The sequence below is a fragment of the Anabrus simplex genome, chromosome 2 (assembly GCF_040414725.1).
Source record: "Anabrus simplex isolate iqAnaSimp1 chromosome 2, ASM4041472v1, whole genome shotgun sequence".
Classification (NCBI taxonomy): Eukaryota; Metazoa; Arthropoda; class Insecta; order Orthoptera; family Tettigoniidae; genus Anabrus; species Anabrus simplex.
The window spans coordinates 654,531,113-654,543,740 of NC_090266.1; the positions used below are offsets into that span (position 1 = coordinate 654,531,113).

Here is a 12,628-nt window from a genome sequence, read left to right on the forward strand (position 1 = left end):
TGGACTAAAGCTGATTCCCTTGCAATAATCATATATCAAAGAAGTGTAGTTATCAAGCTGCTGCTTCAAATCCTAAGTGTTGGTCTGAAGAGAAGTTTAAATAAATATGTAACTAATTTATTTCCACTCACGTTGATTTACAAGAAAATTCAAACAACAATTTGCCTTTAAGAACTAAACCTGTGCTTCACAACGCAAATTGACAAAACTAGAAGAGAGATGATACAAGAATAGACAGGAGGGGGCTACCAAAACAAACTCTACAATAAGTGCTAACTGGGAAAATATCTATTGGATGTCTGATGAAAAATTGGACAAAGGCTGTAACATACCACATAGTGTAATACTTGGGAAGGATGATGAATTCAAAAACACAGGGACAGTACTTAACACACTTAGCAGCCATTAATTTTTCTTGTTGTAAATCTTTCACCAACACACGATATCAATGCGACAGATCGCAAGTTTTAATACTGTACGTATATTAATTTCTCCATTTATCAAGTCACGCGTACCTTTTTTTTTTTCCCTGAGTAAGTTATCTGTCTCTCCCTTATAAACACCTCGCCGGGGTGAGTGGCTCAGTTGGTTGAGGCGCTGGCCTTCTGACCCCAACATTGCAGGTTCGATCCTGGCTCAGTCCAGTGGTATTTGAAGGGGTTCAAATGCGTCAGCCTCGTGTCGGTACATTTACTGGCACATAAATTCTGGCATTTCTGTGCCTCTGAAAAAGGAAAAAGTAGTTAGTAGGATGTAAAGAGCCAATAACGTTGTTGTTGTTGTTGTTGTTGTAAACACCTCATTCTCGCCAGTTTGGGAACCACCAAGATTGTGGAAGCCTTATTGGCTGCTGTTGAGACCAGCCTAGTGAACATCACCAGTAATTCACAAAAGTTTTAAAATCACCCACTTGCTTCTTATCAGCTGTAGTTAATCTTGAGTTGTCAATTTGTGCATACACACTTTCTGTGTTACAAGGTCTTCAAAAGAAGCTAGACATTAAAGCCAAAGTATGTCAGAGATTCAAAAACATCAAATAGGTGGCTATGGACAGTGATAACCATGGCGAGGGAAGAAGACACTGTACCGCCATCTTGTATTTCTTTAATAAACTACACTTTAATCAGTAAAAACTCTCATGTGGTTTATGGAGCAAGATGACTCTTCATTCTCTGATATTTTATACTGCAAAGAAACAGAATGGAGACAAAAATCTGCACATATTAAAGTTCAGAAGAAAGATTTAAAAAGAATATAAAAATACAATAAGAACAAGTGGAATGGATAAATTGTCTTTTCTGGTTATTCGTACGTTCCTTCTCCTTCATTACAATGGACATATCGCACCCCCGATGGAAGACTGCTTCGAGTCAAAAAGTACAATTTTGCAGGAGAAGCATCTAAAGATTTTAAGCTAATAGGAAAAATAGAAATATTTACATAAAGTGAGAGTAACATATTACTAACTTCTAACATTGTGTAGTACTATACAATAACATTACAAAGTTCTTTCATGGATTACAATAATGTGCTTTAATAAAAAAGAATAATTTTGAGTTATGGCAGTTTTCTATTCAATATTTTTTTAAACGGTAATATTTATGGCAGGTATGGTTAAAACAATTTTTCATTATTTTGGTGATTATTTGCTAGTTTATTCTTCTCAATAAGTAATGTCACACAAATTAGAGCGTAAAATCAATGCAACTTGCTTTTGCAGTGGAAACGAAATTTTTTATAAACTAGCTGTATTGCGCAGTGGTTCACAATCTCCTCGTTTCATCTTCTATCAGATTTTCTGATGTAGATAGAACCAACTTAATGGCACTGTTTTCTGTAATGATGCTTCTGAAATACTGGTGGTACATAGACAGAATATGGTTCAAATCACATAAAGTTGCCAAATTTTTCTTCTTTGCTCCAGATATGCCAGGAGTAAATGGTGCAATCTTTCTTTGCTTGTGTCACCTTGATGTCAGTCCATACAATTTCATCTCCTTGTTCACATTTGTTGAAGTTGCTGCCTCTTTGACTAGCTAAAAGCTTCAAGTCAAAAAGTCATCTGTTTCCATCTGCTTGACTTTGTATGGATTTCCAGTCTTCTTAGCAGTTTGTATGATTGTTGCCCATTGTGCAAGAACATGAACAGGTACAGTTCTCAGAGCCCTTTTCTTCTGCTTTTCGATCACACTGAACTGAATCGCCTTCATTCTGTCCATGACAGGCTGAAAAACTGATGGGTTATAGAGGGAATGTTCAGTGTTTCATTCAACACAATCTGCAAATACAGTGAAGCTATAGGCCCTATATGTATTTTTATTCTGGCCACAGCAGTTATCAGAATAAAATATCACAGGCTTTTGTGTAAAATGTACTTTAAGAAATTCACCAACACAGGACCCTGTTTCATTGGAACCTCTTCTTCCTATGGTTTCATCCCAAACAAAACAGAAGCCATCAGAAGTTCCTGGGTCATATACCATGAAGATGTAAACAGACAGCCTTCTTTTGTAATAAAGGGAAGAAATTTACCCCTCAGGAGCATTTAGAACTGCTGTAACTGTACAAGAGGGTTACAGATTTCATTCAGCATTTATTATAATTATCATTAATTGACTCGATTCATTAAATTTTATATTCTGATTTTCATAATTTAGATTGTAGTATTATTTAGGTATCACGCATGTTATATCATCTAATCATTCGATAAGGGAATTCTGTTTGTAATTATTATGAATGTAAATAAGTGACATTTGTTGATTTGTAAAGTAAGTCATATGTTAACTTGAAACTGAAGGCATTGTAACTGACATTGTGCAACCAAGGCTATGTTTAACCAATGTTGCATTAGGCAAGAAAGTTTTCGTTGACACAGTTAGGTTGTAACCGTTCTTGTGCGTGAGGAAGCTTATTAAGCCACTTGACAAATTGTGTATCGTGTATGGCCATGTGGCTTTGAGCTTGCTTTCGTATTCGCTAGCTACAGTGTATCGGTGTGGAAAGGATGACTAGGTAGAAGGGAGAAGTGTGGACATGACGAGTTTATATAATTCGATATGAAGATTGTAGAATCGTCTAATATGAGTGGTACTGGGCGAGTTGGCCGTGTAGTTAGTCGCGCAGCTGTGAGCTTGCATCCGGGAGATAGTGGATTCGAATCCCACTGTCGGCAGCCCTGAAGATGGTTTTCCGTGGTTTCCCATTTTCACACCAGGCAAATGCTGGGGCTGTACCTTAAGGCCACGGCCGCTTCCTTCCCACTCCAGGCCTTCCCTATCCCATCATCGCCATAAAACCTATCTGTGTCAGTGCAACGTAAAGCACATAGCAAAAAAAATTAAATATGAGTGGTAATTTGTACTGATCTGATGGAAAAACAGCAGCATCTAATTGCGAGGTAGAATATCTTAATGCAAGTTTATTTCAGTATATTCACCAGAGGCTTGGTCCCATTGTCTGTAGATGTATAGGCAGTATATATCGACCTTAACCGATATATGCAGTTAAGTCACCAGTGTACTGTACTTTGAATTCTTTATTGAATTCTATTATGTAATTTGCGAACTTGGTTTGAGTACTGAATCGTATGTAGATACATTTCAGCATCAGACATGTTATGCATAAATAACATGAAGAAATTAATCAGCGGCGGTATCTAATTTAATTCGAGTAAAATGCCAGTAGCTTGTTAAATTTAGATCAGGTTCCTTTGTATGTAACAACAAATCTCACAGGGTATATTTTATATTATTCAATTAAAGTGCTGCAAGTTGATTGTGATGTATAGTCATGAGTTCAGTTTTCTTTTAATAATAGTAATTTCCAAGTACAATCCTCAATTGTGTAAATGCTACCACAATCTACATCTGTCATGATCGAGATTCCTGTATATTGCCAGGTCTGCGAGTTTATCACCCCACGCCTTGAGAATAATAAATATGAGGTACGCTCTCCAAATTTTGTTGCTTATTTACAGAGATTGGTGCTCAACTAATTGTGTTTGTGCCCATAAATAATGTGATTCTATACGAGAGAATAATTCACTGTGTCTTCTTATATCCTTCCGAATTTGATCATCCAATTTTTTATGCTTCCCATGCCTACCTCTCTTGTCACCCTCAGTTATACCACTAACAGTCTTGGTAATAGCTGACCAAACGATCTCCAATATCGAGAGTTGACATGAACATCCTCTTGCAAACTCTTACTTGTTCATTGTTATTTCAAAGGTAGTTTTTTTGTATTCGTTTTATGTCGCACCGGCACAGATAGGTCTTATGGTGACGATGGGACAAGAAAGGCCTAGGAATGGGAAGGAAGTGGCCGTGGCCTTAAGGTACAGCCCCAGCATTTGCCTGGTGTGAAAATGGGAAACCATGGAAAACCATCTCAAAATGGGAAACCATGGAAAACCATCTCCAGGGCTGCCGACAGTGGGTTGCATCTCCCGGATGCAAGCTCACAGCTGAGCGCTCCTAACCGCACGGCCAACTCGCCCGGTCGAAGGTAGTAGGCCATATTAAGTCCCCTAATACTATTCTGTACATTATATCTGTATGCAGGCCTAATTTTTTCAGTGCTGCTTGCTATAAACTGTCTCTGACTGGTGATGTCACTTAACTGCCAGAAGTTCTGTGATACACCTTTTGTCTTCCTCACACTAGATTTACATCGAAGTCGGCATTTATCACCGCAGGATGGTTTAAGTGTCCTAGCCGGTATGGGTTTACCTACACCATTGACAAATTCCTCCCCTGAATTTTTTTTTATTCAGAGCAATCCTTTTCCACTTCTTGATTTTGTGTTTACATTTCCTTGTTTTCTTTCCTGTAAACAATACACACATATTTGTAATGCTTGAAAATGTTTACAATATTGATTAATAACAATTGTATTAATAAAAATAGATTAACATGTAAATCAGTAGAGAATAAAGATTCACCTGCATATCTGACTTTCATCCTGTGATTCAGCATAATCAGTATGAGAGTTAGGTTCACGTACAGGACGCCAGGTTTTATCTTCATCAGAATCCTTCTTCTATTTCTTGTAATACATCGGTAAGTATTGGCTTAGTTGTACCTTGACATTCACAATCCATAACCTGAAATTAAGTTTTTTAATTGTTTTAATGCGACATAACGTAGTATTATTTTGTACATGAGACTGCCATAACATAAAGTAAAAAATTACTAATACTATTTTAGAGAACAAAATATGAAAGATATTCTGAATATACACCAAACATAACCAATATTCCATATTTGCTTACTTCAAACACAGGTTCTTTCAATATTCCAACACTTTCCTTGCTATTATTGCTGCTTCTTGCAACATTTGTTTCTTCAAGTGCCAATGCAACCATCGCAGCTCCTCCTGAAGACATTTAAAATCAAATTGCTTTTATACACCTCATGCAACAATCACAGCACAGCCATGTAAACAGTCAGCTGACTGAGCACCAAAACAATTTGTCTGCCACGTCTGGCTAAGAACACTGCCATATCTCGATGTAGCGGTTTTATCGCTGATGCGTATGAGAATAAAATGCCATAACTGAGATATCTGCACTTTTCTACTATTTCAGTTGTTAAAATGCTTTGAGAAGGTAAACTTAATTATGTGCCATAGAATTGGTATTGATAGGATCTTAGTTCTGGCAGTTTTACAGGACAGACTTGATCACAGGGATTTATAAGTAGTTGTGGCAGTCATGCACCGGGAGTGCGATATAAGGTTCTATTTTATACTTAATGTGAAGGAAAATGCGATGATACACCACGTAGCAAGACTCAATGGAGTGAGAAGAGTATTTACAACAGATTGCACATTGATGAAATTAAGTAACCAGTAAATAATCTGGCATGGTACCAGGCAACAGAAGTAGGTGAAATTAAGAGTCGAGTACAATAAAAAAATTCTCGACTTACGAGCTAATCTATACAAATAACATAATTATTGAAGAAGAATCCACCACCTCAGTAATTTATACTGCTTATTTCCAGCCTTTTTCTATGGGGGAAAGTGAAGATTTTTTATCTTTTGATACTAAATTTACTCAGTGTGTTCAGTCCGCGTCTTGGGTCGTTTAGCTGCAAGTTTGCATCCAGTAGATTGTGGGTCCAAACCCCATTGTCCACACCCGTAAACATGGTTTTCAGAGGTTCTTCATTCTCGCTCAAGGCTGTTCCCTAAATAAGGCTACAGTCACTTCTTTCCTAGTCCTGTCGTATCCAATCACCATAAGACCAGTTTGTTTTGGTGCAGTGTCTAACTACAGATCCTTTGACATCTAGGAGCTACCTAGCTGTCACTCACATTTTTAAAATGAAGATTTTGAAGTGTTACTTCTTGGAATGTAAACAGGCCATTGTATAAATTTCTTCAAATAGTTAATGTGAGTGACAAGGTGGTGAAAGGAGAGTGGGATTGAAGAAAGTGAGAAGAAGCTGTAGTGCTGCTATTTACATACATACTGATGTGTGGCTAGGTGTTGCATCAGTAGGTATAGCAACTGTTCCTCCCAAACCTCCAATTTGTATTATGTTATTTTTATATCCTAATATTCCATTCTAATACTACAGTGTTACAGATACATTTTAACATTATACAGGAAAGTAGCCATTTGTCCCATCCAAATGCCTCATTAACAAAACCTAAATTATTTCCCTGTTGTAAAAGTTTGCACTTGTCATAGTAAGCGAGCTGTCTCCACCTGCATGCACAGACACCACTACTCAGCTGCTGATGCGGTATACTAAAAGCGTTCAGTTGATGTCTAAGATATTTTTGTGCTATTATATTTGTGCCCCTGGTGTCACTTATGCTCAATTTCCCCTGTACAGATTTTTTCTTAGTGTACCTTGGTTTTTAAGTTTCATCCCAGATTCTTTATAAAAGATAGTGTTTATTTATTTTCCCTCTTCTAATTTTAATTTATCTTGAAGGTATCATCTTAAGTTTTCCTTATGTTAAAATAATCACTTTAGATTTTAGTATGATACTCTGTTTTTTCTTTCTTTCAGGTTGTGTGGCATTTATTGGTGTGGCTACATATTTTCTAACACGACCATCAGTTGAAATTCAACTTCAGGAGAAGCTAGTTTTTGCTGCATTCTTTGCTGGAGCAATTGTGTGTTTAGGCATGTCATTTGCATTCCACACTGTGCATTGCCACTCCGAATGTGTTGGGAAGCTGTTTAGCAAGTAAGACAATAACTCAGTCCTTTAAATTGTATGATCTGGAAGTTAATACATACAGTTAATATACACTAATTCTAATTTTGAGGGTGCATGTTGTGTAACAATTGTTATTCACCCTATGTTGTCATCGCTTTGAACTGCTGCTACTACACGCTGTCTCACTCCATGACTTACACCACTCCACATTCTCACGCTATGAATATCCAGCTGAATGCAGGGCCTACTTGCTACCTTTGGCCTTTCGGAAGTTACATCGCGTGCAACCATACAATATTCGAGAACTTTCAAATCTGTTTCCCCCATTCATTTCCATCCCTCCTTGACTGTAATACCTTGGATATTGATGCAAGTGTAATAGACTAATATAACTTGGAAACAATATCCTTTAACCCATGGGTGAATAATGGAAATATCGATGATGATGATGATTATTATTATTATTATTATTATTATTATTATTATTATTATTATTATTATTAGTATTATTATTGTTGTTTGTGAGGTATGGCTATGAAGTGTTTACATGTATTAGTATTATTTACGTAGCTGTATACGAACCTTACTTGGTATAATTGTGATTGTATTATTTGTGAGGTTATGTCATGAAACATCTGCTGTATACATATTAATGAGTTTATTTAATGTAAGAACACGTAATTGATAGTATATAATTTATTATCACCTGTGTATACTGTAGTCACGTCCTAGTTTGTGAATCATGGGCAACGGCTGAGTGGCCTAGTAATTGGCCCTGAGAACCGGGATACCAGTTGTTATGGAATGGGAGTGGGCATCTCGGACATATTCTGAGTCATGGCCCTTCTTGTGCTCAGGCGGCTAGGACTGTACAATCCACCGGTGGTCCATAACCCGTTAGTGGAGACACCCTCACTTGGACTATGTGTAAGTAGGGTAGCATCCTGCTTCAAGAATTTACAGAGCTGAGAACATTTTAAGCAAGCCTTGGACCTATGGGAGTAATGGAGTGCCACTCCCATTTGACAGGCGAGGGACTCCTTGGAAAGAACTTGGCGAACAAAATGGATTTCGATGGGGAGCTGTCAATATTAACTCATTGGGCCCGAGCCACGGTACCGTTCCGTGCTTGGTCTCGGTGGACCAAACGCCGGACCACGGAACTGTTCCGTTGTCTCATTTTACTACGTAATTCAACTTTTCCTCAAGAGATGGCAGAGTGAGTTGCATTTGTGATTTGTGTAGGGACTCTTTCTTTGCAATGTTATATGCTCTTTGCTAATATATATCGATAGTGTGCTTGGTAATATTAGTTTGAAGTGGGCTATCTCTAGCTTTGAGATTTGCTTGTAAACAAGATGGCTGCCAGTATAGAACTGATACTTACCGATATATAACCCCTTTTAGGACGTAATGATGATTAGGAATGAATTTTTTCAGTGAAATTAGTAGTAATATTAGTACTAGTGTGAGCAACGCTCCTGCAGAACAAATAGATGGGGAAATCGAAGAGGAAGTGCAAGGAGAAGATTGTGTTACAGCTCAGCAGGCGGACTGAACACGGTCCCGTGATGCTAATAAAATAAAATATTTTACAGTATTCCTTGTTCTGCAGTTTGTTGTATGAAAGCCTTTTGTTTTCATGTATATTTAAATCTTTAATGGTCTTGTAAGTAAGAAATTTCTCATGATATGAAGCGACACTATATTTCCTCCAAAATAATCCCAGCACCAATGCAGTTTCAATCCAACAAATATGCAGGGCTCAATGGGTTAATGGGGCTTATGAAAGAAGGAAAGTAGAACTGGCTGAGTCAGCAAGGAGGATGCATCTGGATGTGCTAGGAGTAGGTGATATTTGGGTAAGGGGAGATAATGAGGAAGGGATAGGAGATTATAAAGTGTACTTGACGGGTGTTAGAAAGGGAAGGGCAGAGTATGGGGTAGGGCTGTTTATCAGGAATACCATTGCACCCAACATAGTTTCTGTTAGGCACGTAAATGAGCGAATGATGTGGGTAGATTTGTCAGTTGGAGGAATTAGGACGAGAATTGTCTCAGTGTATTCACCATGTGAGGGTGCAGATGAGGATGAAGTTGACAAGTTTTATGAAGCATTGAGTGACATCGTGGTCAGGGTCAACAGCAAGGATAGAATAGTGCTAATGGGCGTTTTCAATGTGAGAGTTGGAAATAGAACTAAAGGATACGAAAGGGTGATTGGTAAATGTGGGAAAGATATGGAAGCTAATGGGAATGGGAAGCGTTTGCTGACTTCTGTGGTAGTATGGGTTTAGCAGTTACAAATACATTCTTCAAGCATAAGGCTATACACCGCTACATGTGGGAGGCTGGGGGTACCAGATCCATAAGACTATATCTTAACCGACTTCGAATACAGTAAATCTGTTAGGAGTGTATGAGTTTTCTAGGGATTTTTTGATGATACAGACCACTGTCTGATCTGTAGTGAACTAAGTATCTCTAGGCCTAGGGTAGAGAAAGTGGAATCTGTCTGCAAACGAATAAGGGTAGAAAATCTCCAGGATGAGGAAATTAGGCAGAAGTACATGGATATAATTAGTAAGAAGTTTTGAACAGTAGACAGTAAGCAGGTTCAGGATATAGAAAGAGAATGGGTGGCATACAGGGATGCTGTAGTAGAAGCAGCAAGGGAATGCCTAGGAACAGCTGTGTGTAAAGATGGGAAAAGGCAAACATCTTTGTAGAATGTTGAAGTGAGAACAGCTTGTAAATTTAAAAAGAAGGCTAATCAGAAATGGCTCCAAACAAGGGCCGATGCAGACAGGGATTTGTTCATAGATGAAAGAAACAGAGCAAAACAAATAGTTGTTGAATCCAAAACGAAGTCGTGGGAAGATTTTGGTAATAACCTGGAAAGGCTACGCCAAGCAGCAGGGAAGCCTTTCTGGACAGTAATAAAGAATCTTAGGAAGGGATTTAAAAAAGGAAATGATTAGTGTTTTGAGTAATTCAGGTGAACTCATAATATATCCCAGGGAATTAGTAGAGAGATGGAGGGAATATTTTGAACATCTGCTGTAGTAGAAGCAGCAAGGGAATACCTAGGAACAGCTGTGTGTAAAGATGGGAAAAGGCAAACATCTTTGTAGAATGTTGAAGTGAGAACAGCTTGTAAACTTAAAAAGAAGGCTAATCAGAAATGGCTCCAAACAAGGGCCGATGCAGACAGGGATTTGTTCATAGATGAAAGAAACAGAGCAAAACAAATAGTTGTTGAATCCAAAACGAAGTCGTGGGAAGATTTTGGTAATAACCTGGAAAGGCTACGCCAAGCAGCAGGGAAGCCTTTCTGGACAGTAATAAAGAATCTTAGGAAGGGATTTAAAAAAGGAAATGATTAGTGTTTTGAGTAATTCAGGTGAACTCATAATATATCCCAGGGAATTAGTAGAGAGATGGAGGGAATATTTTGAACATCTTTTCAACGTAAAAGGAAATCTTCCTGGTGGTGTTGCGAACAACCAAGCTCATGGGGAGGAGGAAGATTATGTTCGTGAAATTACGCTTGAGGATGTGATGTGTATTTTTGTGCAAAGGGCAGGTTTCATTTCTATTACAGCATAGTAGGACAAGTAGTACTAATATTAATCTGTATACTGTACGTGTTTAACTTTGTAGGTAATCTTTGAGTACCTACTGGTAGTTCTTGCGAATATCTAAATTTAGGCCTAATTGGAATTTTCATTCCTATTTGTGCTTAGTAAGAAGCTAGGATACGTCTGGACGTAGTTTTAACATGATTGTAGTGTAGTATAGTAACTTATTAGAAATTCGAGTGCCTACTATATATTTGAGTAGTTTTCTGGATTTCGAACTTTAATGGTAATTTTCTTTTCTGTTTTTGCTTGGAAATAACCTGTTGTAATTAGAATACGTCTGAACGTAGTTTAAAATTATTGCAGTGTATTGTAGTATCTGTACCTAGTCTGAACGTAGTTTAAAATTATTGTAGTGTATTATAGCATCTTATTAGAAAGTAGTGTGTTTATTCTATTACTGTGAAATATTTGTGTAGTGTAGTACCGTTTCTGTGGTATCTGTAGTAACTCTCTTACTAAAATTCTGTTGTAATTAGGGTAGACTTAACTGCAGTTAAGAATTGTGTAATTCTTGTGTATTATTCTCTGTTTCCAGTAATTAACAGCAATTTTCATCATGTTAGCATGTTGTAGGAATAAAAATAGTACAATTAAGTAGTATTGTAGTGTAGTAGTAGCCTATATTAAATAACTTACTGTCGTGTGTTCTTTGTAAACTAACCTAGACAATATTTCTTTCCTTTCATTTTTATTTTGCACAAAATAAGTTACCTTATTTTTCCTTTTCTTTTCATTATTTAGAAAAAAATGGCTAAGCAGTGCGAGTGTAGGAACTTTGGGTGTGGCCAGGCATTAAAAAGTATGAGGGAGGAGTTGGAGAGCTTGAGGGAGATAATTAGCATTCTCTCAGAGGACAGGAAGGAAAGTAGGCCTCCAAACAATGTACAGGATACAGTAGGTGTAATAGCGGGATTGGAAGGAAATGGGGGAATTGTGGAAGACAGGTGGTCTAATGTTTTAAGGGGAAGGAGATTGCAGGCTAAGGGCTCCATTCAGGATCAGAATTCAGGACAGGTGTCGATGAGAAATCGGTACGAGTCACTGCAGGTAGAACAACCGAGGGAAGATGAGGAACAGGGAACTGTTGCCGAAAAGTTGGGAAGTAGGAGAAAGGGAAGAGGTAGGAAAGGGAAATGTGGAGTAGTGGATAGGAAAGGACAAGTGGAACAGGGTCATGGGTTGGAGAAAAGGGAGGAGGAAGTAGCTTCTGCAGTTGTCAGGAAAGATAGGACTGACCAGGAGGGGAGGGGATCAAATGAGGCGGGTAGGGTCGTGCCTCTGGTCATGGGGGTTCTATTGTTATACATGTCGGGAAAGTGTGTGGAGGAAAGAGTACCAGGGTAGAGTGTTATCCAGGAATTAGGTTAAGGCAGATGTTGAGGAAAGTAGAAGAGGAGGAGGGAAAGGGGAAGGTGGTGGTGTTTCACGATGGTACTAACAACGTAAGACAAGCAGGTATAAGTACCAACATGGTTGGGGATGTGTGGGATCTGGTAAATGCAGCACGGATGAAGATTAAGGAAGCGGAGATAGTTATCAGTGGAATACTGTGTAGGAGGGATACTGACTGGAAGGTGATTGGGGATTTAAATGAGACTATGGAGTGGGTATGTGGGAAACTGGGAGTGAAATTTCTAGATCCTAATGGGTGGGTAGGAGATAGGGATCTGCACTCAGATAGCCTTCACTTGAACCGCAGTGGTACATGTGTTGAGTCATCAGTCCATAGACTGGTTTGATGCAGCTCTCCATGCCACCCTATCCTGTGCTAACCTTTTCATCCCTACGTAACTATTGCATCCTAC

General features: G+C 38.3%; 1 protein-coding gene across 5 annotated transcripts in view; it reads left to right on the forward strand.

The window, feature by feature from the left end:
• AdipoR (adiponectin receptor) overlaps nt 1–12,628 on the forward strand; it is a 229,473-nt gene that overhangs the window by 119,356 nt on the left and 97,489 nt on the right. For all 5 annotated transcript variants that reach the window (XM_067141149.2, XM_067141148.2, XM_067141150.2 and 2 more), the window contains one exon: nt 7,026–7,206. In XM_067141149.2, the coding sequence (XP_066997250.2) occupies nt 7,026–7,206 (181 nt within the window). The remainder of the gene's footprint in view (nt 1–7,025; nt 7,207–12,628) is intronic.